The sequence below is a fragment of the Nuphar pumila genome, chromosome 3, assembly GCF_984573655.1.
Source record: "Nuphar pumila chromosome 3, dmNupPumi1.hap1.1, whole genome shotgun sequence".
In the NCBI taxonomy this organism is placed as follows: Eukaryota; Viridiplantae; Streptophyta; class Magnoliopsida; order Nymphaeales; family Nymphaeaceae; genus Nuphar; species Nuphar pumila.
Window position 1 is genome coordinate 144,200,503 of NC_143251.1, and position 19,107 is coordinate 144,219,609.

Genomic DNA, 19,107 nt, shown 5'->3' on the forward strand with positions numbered 1-19,107 from the left:
GATGGACAAGTTACAATGTGTTCGAATGAATTTTTGTTTGTATTTGAACTTTTAATGTTTGAAGAAATTTATTTGTAAAGAATACATTTATATTTTAAAATAAATTGATAAGCAAGTTATGAAGTTACATTTTTAAATATTTGATGAGTAGGTTAGAATGTGTTTAAATGAATTTGTAAATGTTACAAGTAAGCTCAAGTTAGAATGGGTTTTATGGATGTTGTTAAACTCCTTACTTCAACTATGTTATTTAATCTATACTTAACACACTAGTTTAGCTATTTGGTACTTCACTTTTTTGTTAATAATTGACTAAATGTTGTTAAAAGATTCACTGAGTCAACCCACCTGAGTCACGAGTCACTAGATGCATTTTATACCCACCCTGAGCTCCATCCCTAGCTACCACCTCGATGAGGTGGTAGTTGGCAACTATCACCCTACTTCTCATTCCAATAGGGATCTGACTGCTCCAATTCCTCTCCTGACTGCCTTCCAACATTAACAATGTGACTTTCGAAGAGCATTCCAAACGGGTAACCTGTTGGAAGTGGTAAATCCCTACCAGTGTTATGCCAATTGCCCCAAACGTGCCCATGGATTTGCCAAAACCATGGCTTTTGTGGATCCCATATCTGCATTATTAGCTACCACCGAAAGATTGGGGGTTTGTTATTAATTTATATCAAACTTGAATCCATTTAATCAGATTTAGTAAGAGGTACAACTTGGCAAGGAAACAAAATGAGCTGCTGGTGTCTCGGATCTCAAAAATACTTGTATAAGCTCCAAATTAAGTTTGGCAAGCTAAACATGAATGATAGGTGAGAGACCTGTCTAGGCTCCTATAAGCTTGTTAGGTTGCCGCAACAAGGACTCCGCAAACCTGGCTAGGTTGGGTCAGCTTAAGGCTTTCAAGTTGAAGGAATTCGATGACTAGGGTGCAAGTCCTTTTTCACAAGGTTTAAGCCAAATGAGAAACTATTCCCTCTGGGCAACAAGGGAGCGCTCGTGGAGTTTTACACTGTGGACACCAACTCAGTTGATGAGCAGAAATGCTTCCCACTGGCTGTAAGAATGATGGATTTCAAGAACTTGGTCAGGTTTCACATGGTATAGGCAAACATACCCTTGATGTAATCTATTTCTAAAGATCTCATTGTTGGACCCATCTGAAGGTTGACCTAAATGAAGTGAAAAGGACACCACTGCAAGAAGTAGAAGTCTTGGTCAAGGTTAGGTTTCAGCGGGCTGGGCTCAGCCGCGGACTTAGTCAAAGATGTATGAGTTGTAACCCACTCTTATTTGTTTATGCACTCTTTGACCATATACAGTTTTTCAAGTAATTAAAATGCTGTGGTTTGGATTGTTAATTAATTAAGTCAATTGGGCAAGTAATTGGCATGATGAACCAAGCAAAATCATCAATGTCTTTTTTTTTTAGAGGGAGCAAAATCATCAATGCCATCCTCTTCTTAAAGGCATACCCTATGCACCATGAGGCTTGACCATGTATAGTCAAGGGTCAATGAGTGTTGGATCTAATTATAGTGAGTTGGCTGAGTTGGTTACGCCAAATTTGTCAAAGCAAGGTGAGATTGAGATCCCTCTCATAGTAAAAAAAAAAAATTTGTTTTTCTCAAGAAAATGCAAACAAAATTTGGTACTTTTATATTTTTTGATAATACAAGAAAATACAAAAATATGAAATATTTCAAAAGTTAAATATGAAATATTCCAAACGTTAAATATTTAAAATATTATTAAAAATTACATCAATATGAGAATAAGTTAATGATATCTCCTTATCAGGATTTACATATCATTATCTGGATTTCATGGCTTGTCAATATCTGGAGATAATATTGTGAGCTTTTCAAAATCTCTGATACGTGTGCCTGAGTGAAAAGTATGCCTTGTAATCAAAGAAAAATTGAAAGTCAGATTGTTAGAAATTTGCATGGACAATAGCTGGATATAAAAAATCATCCTCTTGTCATGCATCTTTTAAATAAATACATGTACGGGGCTTACGGGCAATATTATGTTATGTGCATTATGGTCATGGTCTAAGAACCAACCCTTTTCCAACTATGAAGTCTTGCATAGGCAACCTTCATACAAAATTAAGAAGAAAAGATTTATATTTTAAATCTTCTTATTTTAAGATAACAACTTTAAAACCAAAACCAGGAAGAGCCTGATGGTGTTGGTTCTACTTGGACTTGTGTGGTGACCCATGATGGAAAATGCAGAAACTAATTCTATAGTTTTTGGAAAATGCAGAAACTACAACAAATAGACAGAATATAAAAACAAATTATCAAGGGAGGTTGACAACGAGTTTGCATCACGTTAGGTATGAAAACCACATCTAGGTCAACTTCAAATTTTTTTATATGCATGAATAGAACCTTTCAACTTCCTTGTATAGTTGTATATGCTCTAAAGTTAACAATTAAACCAATTAACCTATAAAAAATTCATAGTTGCATTCATCACAAAACCCCATCCTTACGGAAGCAAATCTCATGCAAATCACCTTTATCACCATGCTAATCTAAACCAAAAAATCGATAAATTATTAGAAATTAACATAACATGTAAAATAATTTTTTATATAATGCCAAATGGTGCAAAGATATGCAGATGCATGGTCACATGGATATTTAGGTTGTACAATCTATTCTTCCTGATATTCTATCTGATGCAGTTGTTAGAATCTCCAAATATTTAGACTAGTTTACCTCGATCAAAGAGATGAAAGAAAATGTTGGTTTAGGTGACATTAGTATGTTTGGTTTCATCTCAAGTGATTTGGAATCACATGTGATTTGAAGTCATGATTTTAAATCACATTCAGTTTCTTATTTGCTTGTGATTCTAAATCATATGTTTGGTTAGCTGTTCATTCTCTCATTTGTATGAGATTTTGAATCACATGTTTGGTGGTTATAGCTGTGTAAATGAGATTAATTCTCTCATTTGCATGAGATTTCAAATCTCATTTAAATGCAACCAAACATACAAAACACCCATCTTTAATTTTCTCTTAGATTAGAGAATAATATCTTGGTTATTATATCTTCATTAACCAAAACATTTTGGTTAATGAGAGGAACGGTGGATCTTTTTTTTTTTTTTGAAGGCAAGCTGGGGTTAGGCAGACCCCTACCGGTTACACAACAATACCATTGCAATGTTGCACTAGCTGCTCCTGCAAGACAAGTGGAGCCCCCGTTGGTACTGTGGGTCCATCTTATGCTTAAGGTGTTAGAGATATGAATCATGAATACATCTCATCACAAGAGACCGATCCAGATCCAGATCTCCACCACATTTAAACCAACTCAGTTGGCGTTAAGAGGATAGAGATGGAAAAGGTTTTCATGTTCAGCAATAGAGAGAAATCCAATTTACAGGAAGTCTGAGAAATCCAAAGTGATTGAAATCCTACTTAAATCAAGGATGTAAGGTTAGGTGGTCATGTCCTCAACCCAGAGTTTTACCTTGTAGAGAGGCAGGCCCATTAAGTGACCCGGTTCTCAGTGAGGGTTTTCCTTCCTCATCAAGCTCAAAGAAAAAAAAAAGTTAGGTTTTTCGCCATTTTTTTGGATTTATAACCCGAAGAAACTGCACCCAGCACGAAGACCTCGTTGTGCTTACTCCGCCTGCCATACCTACGGTCATCGTGTTGGCAGCATAAAAAACTCTGAGGCCAGGACCCTTGCCCCCGGGGCTTATGCTGCACGGGAGCTTGCATAGAGGGGCGATGCCCATGAGAATCGAACCTTGATTTCCCGTCTAGCAGCCAAGGCCCCACCCCACTACGCCAATCTCCCTTGGGTCTGGATTTTCACCGATTGAAAAGGTAATTTAGTTATTCCCTTGGACCTTTGGGGAACCAAAACTCGACCCTTACGCCATCTCCTACCTTCCATTTGAAGTGGGTAATGGTTGCTGCAGCACTTTTTTTCCTACCTTTCCTAATGCTACTTGTGTGTATATGTGCACCTTAAGGTCAGGTTGCCAAATGCCAAGTTATTTTAGTGGTGTGTCCATAGTGACACAAGCGGACGCACTTGGACACGGAAATTTGATACGTGCATACCATATTTAATATTGTTTTATTATTTTTTAATATTTTAATGTTTTATTTCAATAAAATATATCTTTAGCATTAAAATATCAAAAGATAGTTTTTATTGATTAAAATTTAAAAAAAAAATCGTGTCCTTGTGTCCTATTTTTCAAAGAATTTTTTAACTTTCGAATCAAACCCGTGTGACTCGTCCTCGTGTCCATGTGCCAAGTATGTCGAGCTTCATGTTCCCCCTAGCTTTTGCCACCTTTAAAAACTAACAAGGGTAAACTGATAATTTTGACATATAAATCATAGGGATATTTGCTTACACTAGCTAAAAGTTTGGGGCTACTGCAAAATAAGAACATTTTTGCTGAATATATTAATTAGGACAAAACATTGGTGGTTATTTGATATTTACCCAAATAGGATGAAATTTAGTACTATTTGATTTTTATGAAATTAATTTTTCTTCTTTGAGAAAAAAATCGGATTTCACGTGCAATCATTCATGTCCTTATTTATAGGGATAGCAGTGGACCATGGAGAAACGAGGCACCGCCCCGCCTTGCCCCATTTGGACCGGGCCATGGAGGACATGAAACTGGGATGGAGGCAAAATCAAAGCCTGTGCGAGGATGGAGGCGGGGATGGACTTACGTATTCCCCCACCCAGCTCTATCCCATCCCCAATCCTTCTAAAGGATGGCAATGGACCGAGGGAAAATAGGGCCCCGTCCCATCTCGCCCTGGTTGGACTAAGGATGGAGGACATGAAACGGGGATGGAGGTTAAAATTCAAACCCGTGCGGAGATGGAGGTCAGGATTTTGAGACATGGGGGCAGGGGTGGAGACCTTGTCCCCTGCCCCCCCCCCCCCCCCCCCCCTGTACATGCCATCACTATTTATTTAGACAATGAAAATCTGATTATATGGGAATAAAGTTTATTTCCATCGATTTTTTTTTTTATTGGAGCAATACTCTAGATGGTTGAAAAGGCTTTAAAAATACTGCAATTTAAAAGCGAGGTATCACATGCTAAAAAAAAAACTACCGACCTTTTTTGTTAAATTGGCACTTTTTCTAAGCAAGTTATGAAAGTATCAATAAGTGCGTAGAAGATTGCCATTTCTTGCGACTTGTTCACGAGCGTTTTGTGGCCAAATGGTATACTTCAATGTTGTCAGTATCGGAATCGGACCTGTATCTTTTGGCCAACTATTCAGGTGAATCGGCAGATACCGAATTCTCAAGTGAATCGTTCTGAATACGGCCAAAAAATAATTAAAAATATTATGTGTCAATTAGAACATGACATGTATTAAAATAATATTAAAACTTAACTTTTAAGCTATTTTTATATTTATTAAAAATAGTCGATTCAGATATCGATTTTCTGGTGATACGATGCGTATCGGCCGATACTGACAACACTGGTATACTTTACCACTTTTGTATGGTGCACACCACATCATTTGTTCGATGAGAAATAAAAAAGAATATCTAAAAGAAATCTTCATCAAAAAGAATTATATTCCTGTACTTGGTGAATCTTCTTGAAAGCACCTCATTTCATAAACAAATCTAAAACGGAATTAAGTCAGAAAAGAATGAACGACAATTTTTTTTTTCTTTTTATAACAAGGAACCTGCTTAGGACCCGGGTCACTTAATGCCCCCCCCTATAGATAGTATACCCCGGGTGAATGCCTTAGCCCCCAAAAGACACTCACCGGTCTAGCCACTGGTATGATATCAAGGAGGAATCGATCCTGGGCAAGACAGGGTACGACCATATGTCCAAGACCGCCTTAAGTGGACAAAGTGCACGTCACCTTGTATTGGGACGTTGCAAGTTCAAAACCCAATAGTATGTTGTATAACTAGTGGGGTCTGCCTAACACCAGCTTGCCTATATATATATATATATATATATATATATATATATATATATATATATATATATATATATATATATATATATATATATATACAATTCAGTTATTGCTTAATTTATCCATCTTTCTTTTGCTACCCAAGTGAAAGAAGCTGCATATTGGTTACATTTTGATAATCCTTTTTGTTGTTTTTAATTGTTAAGGCTAGGCCAAGGGAAAAATATATACATTTTTAGGTCTACAGCTGGTAAAAGCTATGAGGTTTCCCCTACCTGACAGGGAGTACACCCAGCTTCGACCTTGCAGCAAAAGATGCCCCCATGGGTTTCGATACATGGTCATCCTATATCGTATGACAAACCATGCTCTTGCGGGCTTACTAATCATTTTTAGAATCTGTTTTTGAGCATTGGAGGCATGTTATAGTTTTTTTTTTGAAAAAAATGATATCATCCAAATGTTAAGCCGTAGATGGCAACTAGTGATGAGGTATATCACAAGCTCAAACGAAGGAACAATGGGCAGAAATACCCAGAGCATTACAACCAGTTGAAAGCACAATGGAGAACAAAACAGTAAAAGGGACGAACATGTGCAGAACAAGCGCACGAAGAAACCATGTAGCCTATAACATCTCTCTCCTTCTTCCAATCCATTCAAGCGGCTGCTCCGGCCATTTCAACCTAGCTTTAGAAGATAATTCTCATCTCAGTCGTTCATGAATCATACAAGGATCAGTGAGAACCTAACGGAACTTTCTATGGTTTCTTTTATTCTAAATAAGATACCAAGCAGAGTACACTAGCTCATGCCCTCCACACATACTTTCATTTGCAGCCCCGACCATCAATGTATGAAACAACAACGTTCCTAAGGAAGTTAAAATGACCCCAGCACATGTTAAAGTCCTCCCATGCTAGGAAAAGTAGATATATAAAAAATGTACAGTCCCAAAATGAGTGAGATATATTCCTTGTCCTTGCTACAAAGAATACATACTAGCAAGATAAACCCCGTGAAGCTGAAGCCTAGAGTCGATGTTGACTCTACCAAGAAAAATCTTCCATGTCAAAAGCCAAAGAATGATTAACTTGAGCGATAAGGTCTATCTATTGAGCAAACACTAATTCTGACGGGTTTCTATGAAGAGTCAAGTCCCAAGAAGCTTGAGATGGGGGACCAAGTATCCATAACCCGGGCAAACTTCCTTCTAGAGGCTGCACATAGGCATGAAAATGTGTATTGAAGTCGCCCGTGTCGCCACTAAGTATCTTGCCAAAAGAGTGTAGAGTTATCATTTCCTATCTTAATTCGAAGGCTTAAACAAAGGACTTGTAGTGCCGCAACACACCCATTCCAAATGGGGATGGCAGTGGGGCGGGGCGGGGGACAAGGTCTCCACCCCCGCCCCGCCTCAAGATTTTATCCTCCACCCCCGCCTCCATCCCCGGTTCAAACGGGGATGAGGCGGGGCGGGGATATTGCGGGGAAAAGTGGTCGGGGCGGGGATGAGGTGGGGACGGGGCAGGGCGGGGAAAAGTGCACGTCCATCCCCGCCTCCACCCCTGGACGGGGATGGATTTTAACCTTTGTCCCCGCCTCCATCCCGGTTTCATACCCTTCATCCCCGGTCCAAACGGGGCGAGGCAGGGCGGGGCCCCGCTTTCCCCCGGTCCACTGCCATCCCTAATTCCAAATGCCCAAACCCTTTTTTCATGCTTGATTCACAAACCAATTAGAAGGTCAACCATGAAGTGTATACTTCTTAATAAATATAATAGCCAGCTTGCCTTCTTTTAATCCTTAGCGTTCTACATAGTAAGTGCACTGATTGAAGTGCTGCTAGGATGTTTGTTGTGCGGTGGTTGGATCCTGGTTTGGAGAAAAGATGCTGCTCTAAGTGGGCCCATCACTAGCTGATAAACATTCTGGGCTGTGCTGGTAGTTGAGATGGCTCTTCATGCACATACGCCCCCATTTTTAGTAGTCATGTTATAACAAGGAAGATTGTTGCCCTCCTACTATTCTCACTTGGGTTGTGTAAAAGGAAATTGGCGTGATTTGGATTTTGTGAAGGGAAAAACTTCTAGGGACTCCTGTTCTTCATACTTTAGGATATCATATATAGTTTGGATCTACTTTTCCCGTTTGCGCATCCCAGCTCAAACTCCAGACTAAAAGAACATTGCCATGAGTTGCAAGCATCAAAAGAAATCCGTTAATATTAGTCACTTAGTTTTACTGACAATCACATGACTTGCTCAAAGACATGAGCCTCGGGAGTTTTTGTTTTTTTTATCATACTTTATCCCTCAGCCATCTCTGAATGATGGTGATTCACAATTCTTTTCTTGAAGAATGCAAACTTGTTCTCTCTTAATTTCTCTGTTTAAACAGTCTTTTTTTACTGACATTGGTTGTTGCAGTTTGAAAATGTCAGCAAAGTATATCTTGGGAACTCTTGCGGTGACTGGTGTAGTTGCCTATACACTTGATGTTTTGATTTAGGACAAGAAGTTATTTGGAGGTCAGTTTGTTTTCACTTTATGATTGTGGTCTCTCTGCATGACATTCTTCTCTGTGGTTTAATATGCCAATAGTGTATGTCTAATCAGGCACCACTCCAAAAACGGTTACCGGCAAGGAATGGTGGGAGGAGACAGACAAGAAGTTTCAGGCCTGGCCGCTCACTGCGAGAGCAGGTTGTGTGTCCCCCCCGGAACATGGGGCCGCATGTTCGGGGTCCGAATGAGCACCACGTTTGTTCCGGGGGGACATACAACCTGCCCCTGCGCACTGCTGGGCCTCTAGTGGTCATGAACCCTATCACGCGCCAGAACTTCATTGTCAAGACACAGGTCGATGAGTAAGAGTACAATGTTCATCTATGGTTTCCTTGATATATAAGCCTGGTGACATCTTTTGGCTTTCTTAAGCTCATTTAATTCCTTGATGATTTGGCTTTTTGAGCATATTGTGCTGTAATATATAACCTGAATGATGACATCGACTGGAGGACTGCTGCTTTTGATCTGTTTATAGGCTGTTCAATTTGTTAATAAATGGGCCATGCATCATCGACTAGGTACCAAATATGATAAAACGGTGATTTCTTTTTTTTTTCATCCTCAACTTTTGGTTTGCCTGTACCCATGATCCACAGCTTGATTGTTGTGGTCATGGGTGTGATATCGTGATGGAAACTAGGGCTGGGAAACAATGCAAGTTGCGTGTGGCTTGGCTTGGTTTGGCTTACACTAAGCTTGTTCTTGTCATGTAGGCTTGGTGAGCCGAGCATGAGCAAAGGGTATTTGGTTTAAACGAGCCCAAGCTGGAGTTGGATCTGAACCTAAATGAACCGACTGAAACAGATTAAGCTCGGCTTGTTTTCCAGCCTTAGTTCCAAAATCATATGGTTGGGTCCATGTTAAACTTTCATCAAAATATATGAGGTTGTACAACCTTGTGTAGTTTTGCCGTGACTGTAATCAAGAATTGTTCATGTAGAGTCAGGTCAGTTGAATGACTACAGATTTTCGTGGAACATTGTACTGCTCTCCATGTTTGTCTGGTACTAATAACTATTTAAGGCCGTTTTAGTGTTTGAAGACCAACGGTCCCCAAATTTGGGGTATGGTATCGGGTTCGGACCTAGGTCTAATCAGACCCACCATAAGAGAAACCATACCCAGACCCAGACCCAACAAGAACTACATGAACAGACCTGAGCCATACCTGGTAAAAATATTATTTTTTATCATTTTTACATTGAAAAATTGTGGGTCTTAATCGGAACTCTGGTCGGGCTCGGGTCTGGTATAAATTTTCACAAATTATACCCAGATCCATATATTAATCGGACCTTTTGGTTCCAGACACGGGTCTTAATCGGCTCTTATTATTTATCACCATACCCAGACCCTACAGGGTTTGGTTCGGGCCGGGTCTGTGTAAACCAGGCCCGTTGACACCCCTAACCATATGTAAGCATTGCAGATCCTTGGAGTTTCAAAGGGTTATAACCAAGATGTTTACCATTCTTGCTAGAAATATTTAAGGATCAGAGTTTCTGGTGCGAATGTACTCAATGCAAAGATGTTACAAATAAGGAAAACCATGTAAATAATTTATTGGTTCCTGTTTTAGCTATTTGATTAGTCATTTCTTGTAATCAATATTAGATTCAGTATGGCATTTAAGTCCTTCGGCAAATGCCTCCACGATTCTTTGCCTCCTTTATTTTGCTGATGTAGTGACTCGTCTTTACCTCAAGGGGCTTGAGTAGTGCATTTGATTCAGTTGGTCCTTTTATCCTCCAACAATATTACAAATGATGAGTCAAACAAACCTAAAACAGGGTGTTCAAGCAAGGCTGAACTCATTCCAAGCCTAAATTAAATGAGCCAAACTCTCATTTTTTTAAGAAAATGTGTTTTTATAAAATAAAGAATTTGAACTCTAAACCTGAGTTAAGCTCAAACCGGCTCATTTACAAAATAAGTGCATTGTTTGTTTGGAAGCTGTAAGCAATAGGATTTGAGCTCTGAAACTTATTACTTCCAAGCCAAACACTTCATCCATCTATACTTTAAGATATAAAATATATGTAAAGTACATTTATTAATAGTTAACAGATCTATATGAGCATCCCAAGCAGAACACTCATCGTTCATGTTTGGTTTACTGAGCCTATTTTATGAGTTTGAACAAGCTTCTTATGAGCGAAACATGAGCCAAGCCATAAGCAGCTTGTCTCGTTTTCCAGCCTTACTTGATGCAATGCTCCTGCTTTGGCCAAATAAGTGCCATCTAGGGCACTAAGAAGAAGATGATGACCCCACTTGGGAAGAATTACAAAGAAGCATGTAAACATGGCAGGACAAGTGGGGAGTTGATTTTAGTGTAGAATAATGTCTTGTACCATTCGGAAGCAGACAAACCAAAATAGTTCTCTCTCCATGGAAATCTTTTTCTTAGACCAGGAAAATAGAAAGTGTAGGCTACTGGTTATTTTCACCATGGTTGCTGAATGAAATCCGGGAAACCATAATTTGGTAAAGATGTCAAATGTAGGAACCCAAAGAAAGAAAGAAAGAAAGAAAGAGAAAGATTGTTTTTCATCAAACGAATATACCATTCACAGGGAAATCAAGACCATTTTAAAATGTCATCCCTCCACCAGTGAAGACAAAATGTTTGTTGGAAAGCAAACTTTTCTATAACACATAGAAAGATGGATATTCCAGCCCTCGAACCTCTTTTCTAACCTTCTGTATGACAAGGTAGATCAGATGCCATGATATAATATTTTATTTGTTCTAGCATGCAAACTTTTTACATAAAAAAACTTGATTTTGATCATACAATTTTATTAGTTGAATCGAGGTTTCTAACTTGATTGTTTGGTTTAGTTTTGCGCGGAACAATAAATTGCTTTTGTATTGACTCATTAACCGTTACGTTATTGACATTTTTTTTATAGTCCAAGGAAAAAAAAAAACCATCACCGACCGCACATTGGCTGGACTCCAATTGGTAAAAGTAAAATCTTTGAAGTCTTCTATTCCCACAAGGCGGTAGGTTTAGTTTTGACTTTGTGGCAATCAATGCACTTTGTGGGATTTGAACTGTGGGCATCTGGTCAAGTGAGGAAGTGAAAGCTGCTTTGCTAACCTCTAGGAGGTGGTAGCTGCCAAATCCATCCTTTAATGTAAATACAAAGGAGTAAGGGCCTCACTTCCCATCCCAAATGCATAAACGCCCATCCTAGCACCGGGATTCCAAACAAGACCACCATGGGCGTTTGATCCAGATTTTGCCTCTGAAACATCAAATACATAAATGCCCATCCCAGTGCCGAGATTCCAAAACAGGACCACCATGGGCGTTTGATCAAGTTTTTGCCTCGGAAACACCAAATGCATAAACGCCCATCCCAGCCCCGAGATTCCAAAAAAGCCCTAAATCACCTTTTTGACTAAAAGAAAAGACAAATGTTTCCTTTGAAACTTTTTTCTAGTGAATCCGGGTGGTTGGTAGGAGTTGTCGGTACACGTTTACTTGTGGTGGGACGTTGAATGTTCAAACCCCAGTGGTCCACGTTGAATAATAACCGGTGGGGTCTGCCTCATAGTGTGACAAAAGTTTTTATCGGTAATTTCTCGTTTTTCAAAAACTCGTGAGAAATTTTAAAAAAAATCCATAAATCTTGCATTTTTTGGGGCAAAATCTCGGCAATAAAAAATAAATTTAAAAACATAAAAATGAATTTTTATAAGAAAATATTAATAAAATGTATTAATATCACATTTAAATCGCAATAAATAGCTGTTTAAAACATAAATATCATGTTTAAATCGTAGTATCTATGTTTTTTCATAAATCTTGTGATATTTTGAAAATCTTGTGAGAAATTGCTGTTTTAAACTTTTAGGCAATTTCTCGTGATATATATTATCGGCGAGATTTTCATAAATCTCAAGATATTTGTCACTATGGTCTGCCTTACCTCAGCTTGCCTTAAAAAAAATCAAAGCTTTTCTAGTCTTGTTTTGGAATTATGAGTCGTCTTAGAATTGCCTTTCTTCTCAGATTCACCGAAATAGTGGTTCAGGTTGAAAAAAAGATGTCAGTGTGTACCAAAACTTTGTGAGATTCTATGTTTTTATAATATCTTGATCAGTACAAAACTGTTTTCAGATTGCCAACATTATGTTCTCAATTTTTCCAAGATAAAAACATTGAGATATTAGATTAATATTTCAATCAATACAAACCTACATTGCCAAGTGACACACCATTTAGGGTGTGTGTTATGAGTGACATGAGTCGGACACTGACACATTGATACGACTCCAACATGTGTGTTGGTATTATCTTGATATTTTTTAATAGTTTTGATAATGTTTTAGTAACAATATATTTTTATATATTAAATTACCAACAAATTTTTATTTAGCAAAAATGAAAAAAAAAATCTGTGTCCTCGTGTCCTATTTTTCGAAAAATATTTCAACTTATTAAACTCCAATCACGTGTCAAGCTGTATATACCCATGTCTTTTTGACAGACCTTTGGTGAAATTCGTGGGATCCTCCAAAAGAAAAGATTGAAAGAGTATGGGAGCTCCCACCCACTTTTCTCTCTCTCTCTTCTTTCGGAGAGAAAACTCGGGTTAGGCAGTGGCAGACCCTAGTAGGGATGGCAATGGACAGGGTGGGGACAAGGTCTCCACCCCCCGGCCCGTCTAAAAATCCGAACCTCCACCCTCACCCTCCATCCCCGTTTCATGTCCTCCATCCCCTGTCCAAACGCGGGCGAGGCGGGGCTCCATTTCCCCTCACTCTATTGTCATCCCTTAGAAGGATTGGGGATGGAGCGGGGCGGGGATCGGGATGGGGCAGTGGAAAGCATAAGTCCATCCCCGCACGGGTATGAATTTTAACCTTCATCCCCGGTCCAAACGGGGTGAGGCGGGGCTCTGCTTTTCCCAAGTCCACTGCCATCCCTAAACCCTACCAGTTTTTTTTTTAAAAGGCAAGCTGGGGTTAGGCAGACCCCCGTGCACTGACAGCTACTAGTACCAACCACTCTGAGACTCCCCCGTTGGTATTACACAACCACCATTGGGATTCGAACTTGCAACGTCGGTGACGTGCGCTAACTGCTCCTGCCAAACAAGCGGAGCCCCCGTTGGTTTCTCTCTCTACCAAACAAAGATTTATTTCGATGCAAGTGTTTAACGCGAATATATGACGTATTTTTCAAGAAGAAGATAAGCGAAGGAAAACAAAAGTCAAAATTTTCTGTAAATAGCAACGTACACTGAAGCAATTGATGAATGTGCTTAGCGTTAAATAGGCACTCAATTTAAAAACGCCATGAAAGAAAGAAAAAAAGCATTTTTTCATTAGAGAAATATATCCTAAGAAGAGAGAGAGAGAGAGAGGCGGCAGGCCACCCACAAATACTCACAGACTCTCTCTCTCTCCTTTTGATCGTCTCTCCTCTTTCTGTCCTTCTCCTCCCCTCTCTTCCCTCCTTCAACGAGAAATAAGAGCACCCATCTCTTCCCAATCCTTCAAAAATCCAATGGGAAGAAACCACCGGAAAAAAACCAGCCACTGAAAGGAAACCGATTTCTTGATTTCCATTTCGTCTTCTTAAGTGATGCGATTATTCTTGTTGGGTATCGATTTCTCCGCTTAGTTATGGCTTCTGCAACGTCTCTTTCCGGTATTCTTTTCCGAAATCCTTCTTCTATTCTGTTTTCAATGTTGTTCGTTTCAATTTCTAACGATTTCTTTTGGGGATGTAATGCAGTATTCATGGAGTGCGTGAATCGTTGCAAGCTTGATAGTCCAGATGGGAGAGGCAGATTGGAGTGTAGCGCTCTATCGTGCGCATTGAACGTTCCGCGCGTCCTCAGTGGCTTCCTCGCGAGCACCACCCAGCCATATTCTTCGTTGCTTCGCAGTGGCGGGGCTGAGAGCAGGAATTCGAGGCGCCATGGGAAATCGGTAAGCTATACTTGTATGGCCAATCTTTAGTTTCGGCTAATTCGCGTCTTGCTGCAGTGTTTTTGCAATAAATTGTAGCGTTATCCGTGTTTGCATGTATATCTAAGATGAGCATGGTACATGTTTCTTTATAGATAACAATCTGTTAGTTCAAATATGGATGCAATTCTGGACACCCTTCTGTGTATGCTTGTTATTTGAAGTTTCTCTTGATCTGCGAAGTCTTTCATGGGAGGATTGTGCAATTCTTTGTTGGACATAGAAGTATTCGATATATATTATGTATGTTTTCTTTCCTCATTCATAGCTTGAACTTCAGAACACTTCAATATGGTACCAAATAACGGATGAAGAGACCCACGATTAGTATGTTTCCTTCAATTTGTGTTAAATAGATGCCAAAAGGGTGCTGCCATGCTCAAGCACTGTCTGGGAGAGATTGTTCAAACGTTCGACAGAATGCAAGCTTGATAGACGAATAAAGGATGCTGCTACAGTTCAAACGTTCATCGGAATACAAGCTTGATAGATGAATATGGATGCTGCTGCAGCCAAACTTGAGAGAATGAACTGGGATGGAAAAATAGCATCTTTAGGGCTCTCCTAGTTTATTTCCAGTTAGCTGATTCTGAAAAAACTTATCTGAATTCGGAAGAAAGAAGAATATTGGTAGTACTATTGATAATCAGACTAATATGACGTAAAGTCCTTTGAAGACATGGGTATGACATGATTAAAATCATCATATAATAAGGACCAAGACAAACACCTTATAGCTGGTGATTGTCATGGGTGGAGATGATGAATATTAGGCAGCCGAAGCTTGATTGGCTGTTTCTTCTATTATTGTTGGATAAATGCTGGATCTTCAACCATGTTGTTGGATATCAACTCATCAACAATTTCAATTCTTTTTTATGTGAATTCTTCAAATTTAGACTGCAAGATCTCTGGTTGACATGAAACACTAATTGATGGTTGTGGTGAAGTCATCCTCATAGCTCTTATTTGAATTTCAAACTCAAGGGATGTATGGGTTCCATGCGAATGTTGAGTTGTTGCTGTGGTTGAAAAGTATGCAACCAAATTCTTGATGTTGGTTTCAAATTACTTGGATTTGGATACTTTTCACTACCCAAGTCTTTCTTTTGGATAGCTGACCATGGAGCCTTAGTTAGCACTGCTAAAAATATTCCTAGATTCATATCTTGGTTGTTTCTAGGGTGGACACTGGACGTAAGAATGCTCATGTTATGATTTATAATTGATTTTCTATGTTAGGGCAAGGAATTTAAAATGTCTTTTCATTTCATGTGCAAGGAACTTGGAGCAAACAATAAGCTCCAATTGTGGGGGGATATAGTCAAATAAGAATTGTTTTAGGATTGACATTATATCTTGAAGGTCCATTTGTATTTTTTTGAGCATGATATTGATATACAACTTTAGGGGAACCATAAATATGGTGCTCTTATGGTTGATGGCATGAATATGCGTTTATGCATTAGTTATATCTGTTAGGTTTTAATCCACTCGTGAGAGCTGAGAGACAGGGAAAGAGAGAGAGAGAGAGATAGCAGAGAATGAGAAAAAGCCGATAACCCCAATACCTTGCGTCGGCTGTTGTATGATATTTTTTTATAATAACATACAAAGTATATGACTAGGGTACGAAAGTACCCTTTTTACAAAAGTATAAATTACACACAGTGCCATTAATGAAACGTTAATGATCATGGGTCTGGATCTCCAGACCCGTGACCCGAAATAGGAGAATACACTTCACTTCTTTTCACCCTCCCTCAAGTTGTGTATGATCTTAGACCATGAACAACTTGCCTTTTAACATCCAAAATCTGTCTTTCGTCAACCCTTTTGTAAATATATCCGCCACCTGATCTGTGGTTCGTACAAATTCAGGCTCAATCTCTTTCTCTTCTACCTTTTGTCTCACAAAATGTTGATCTATTTCAATATGTTTGGCACGACTGTGATGGATTGGATTAAAAGACATACTAATGGCACTCTGGTTGTCACACAAAAGCAGTGATCGAGAGATCGATTCCCCTACTTCTGTCAGTAAATGTCTAATCCAAGTAGCTTCAGTAGTGGTTGCTGCCATTGACCTATATTCAGCCTCTGTACTGGATCTGGCAACAGCCTTTTGTTTCTTACTGCTCCAAGAAACTAAATTCATCCCAACAAACACACAATAGCCGGATACCGATCTGCGTTCATCTGGATCTCCTGCCCAGTCCGCATCAGAATAAGCAGTGATCTCATGTGCATTTTGCCCATTTGTCTTTCTCTGATATATGAGTCCATCCCCAACAGTTCCCTTTAGGTATCGAAGTATCCGTTTAACTGCTTCCATATGCCCTTCACATGGTGCATGCATAAACTGAGAGACTTGATTCACCGAATAGACTATATCTAGGCGAGTAAAGGTGAGATATTGTAACATACCTACTATGCTACGATACTGTGTGGGATTATCAAATGGATCCCCATCTTGAGACCTAAGCTTTTGATGAAGGACACTAGGAGTGCCCAAGGGCTTGCAGTCTTTCATACCCGCTTTATTTAGAACATCAATGGTATACTTATGTTGGGTGAGAGTCATCTCTTCAGATGTACTGTCGACTTCAACTCCAAGAAAGTATCGTAGCTTGCCAAGGTCCTTCATTTTGAACCTTTGATTCAAGAGATGTTTCACTTCTTTAATGTGCTCATTGGAATTACCAGTGATGATGATATCATCTACATATATCAACAACAGAGTAATTGTGTCTTTGTTCTTAAAGATAAATAAGGAGTGGTCAAGAAGAGATTTCTTAAAACCATATTTTTGAATTTCAACAGAGAAACTGTCGAACCAAGATCGAGATGCCTGCTTCAATCCATATATCGCCCTTTTTAGTCTGCATACATATTTTGTAGGATCATCTTCTGCGTAGCCAGTGGGTTGTTCCATGTATACTTCTTCTCTTAAATTTCCATGAAGAAAGGCATTCTTCACATCAAGTTGGCTAATAGTCCATTGATGTTCAATAGCTAAAGAAAGTATAATCCTGATTGTTCCCATCTTCACCACTGGACTAAAAGTTTCATCATAGTCCTGTCCTTGCTCCTGTATAAAACCTTTGGCTACAAGTCTCGCCTTGTATCGCTCTATAGACCCATCTGGTTTATACTTTATTTTGTACACCCATTTCGAACCAACAACATTTTTGTCAGGTGATCTTGATACGACATCCCACGTACCACATTCATGTAGAGCTTCCATCTCCTCATTCATTGCTTCAATCCATCTTCTGGAATTTGATGCTTGAGAGAACGTTGTGGGTTCATTTTCTTTATTCAAGGCTGTTAGAAAGAGTTGAAAATCCAATGAGAAATTTTCATAACTGACCCATCTTTCAATTGGATGACGAGTACGGGTGGATCTTCTATTATCAGCAATGTTGGATGTAGAGGATATGTCCATGTCTGAATTAACTATGGTGGGCGGCTCTCTTTCTCGTCGAGCGTAGACAAGACCTTTATACCTTTGTGGATTCGAAGTTGGGTCTGTATTTTCATGAGCAACCACTTCATCTGCATACATAGATTCCTTATTCTCTTGAATACAGTTCGAGCAAACCTCTTTAGTTTCGGGGAGAAGTTCATAATTCAACCAAAGATGATAAGCCTCAACTTTAGGTTTTGATTCTGAAGAACTAATATATCGACAATCAAAATTCAATTCATCGAATATGACATTTCTTGATATTTTGATGTGCTTGCTCACTGGATCATAGCACCTGTACCCTTTATAGTCATCAGCATAACCCACAAACCTGCATTTCAGAGCCTTGTCCTGAAACTTATGTCTCATTGAACTATCAACATGAACATAGCATAAACAACCAAACACATGCAAATCATGATAGTTGGGATGTACACCAAAAAGACACAAGTAAGGAGACTTGTTTTCCAAAATAGTCATGGGCAAACGATTTATCACATGAACTGCAGAATGAAAAGCCTCTGTCCATAAGGTGATCGGGAGACTGCTGTCATGCATCATGCTCATCGCACTCTCAACAATATGGCGATGCTTTCTTTCAGCAATCCCATTCTGCTGAGGTGTGTGTGGGCAAAACACCTTTTTCCTTATCCCGTTACTTTGGAGAAAGTTAGTAAAGTCAATGGAAGAAAATTCACCGCCTCCGTCACATTGGAAACTAAGGATGTTTTCAGAAAATTGGTTTTTGACAAAGGAATGGAAGTTTCGGAACAACTTGAAGGTCTCAGACTTGTGTTTCATGAAAAATATCCAATAATAACGAGAATAACTGTCAACAAACAAAAGGTAATATCTTGTTCCAGATATGGAAGCAACTGGAGCAGGCCCCCAAACATCAGAACAAATAGTCTCAAAAGGTCTTGAAGCTCTTTTATTAATAGAATGAAACGGTAAGACATGACTCTTACATAAGAGACAACTAGAACATTTGTTGTCATCGACATTTATTCTTAAACTTGACTTAGGAATGAGGTTATTTGAAACAAGCTTTTCAATGAAACTACTACTGCAATGACCTAGACGACCATGCCAAAGA

General features: G+C 39.1%; 1 protein-coding gene and 1 pseudogene across 1 annotated transcript in view; both read left to right on the top strand.

Annotated features, from left to right (window-relative positions):
- Positions 1–8,417: 8,417 nt before the first annotated feature.
- On the top strand, positions 8,418–8,854 carry LOC149844239 (uncharacterized; annotated as a pseudogene).
- Positions 8,855–13,917: 5,063 nt separating this feature from the next.
- The window catches only part of LOC149844240 (putative GTP diphosphokinase RSH1, chloroplastic), a 41,561-nt gene continuing 36,371 nt past the window's right edge, over positions 13,918–19,107 (top strand). Inside the window, exons 1-2 of the mRNA XM_090000444.1 lie at positions 13,918–14,219; positions 14,307–14,503. Of these exons, the coding sequence (XP_089856570.1) occupies positions 14,195–14,219; positions 14,307–14,503 (222 nt within the window). The 5' untranslated portion in view covers positions 13,918–14,194. The remainder of the gene's footprint in view (positions 14,220–14,306; positions 14,504–19,107) is intronic.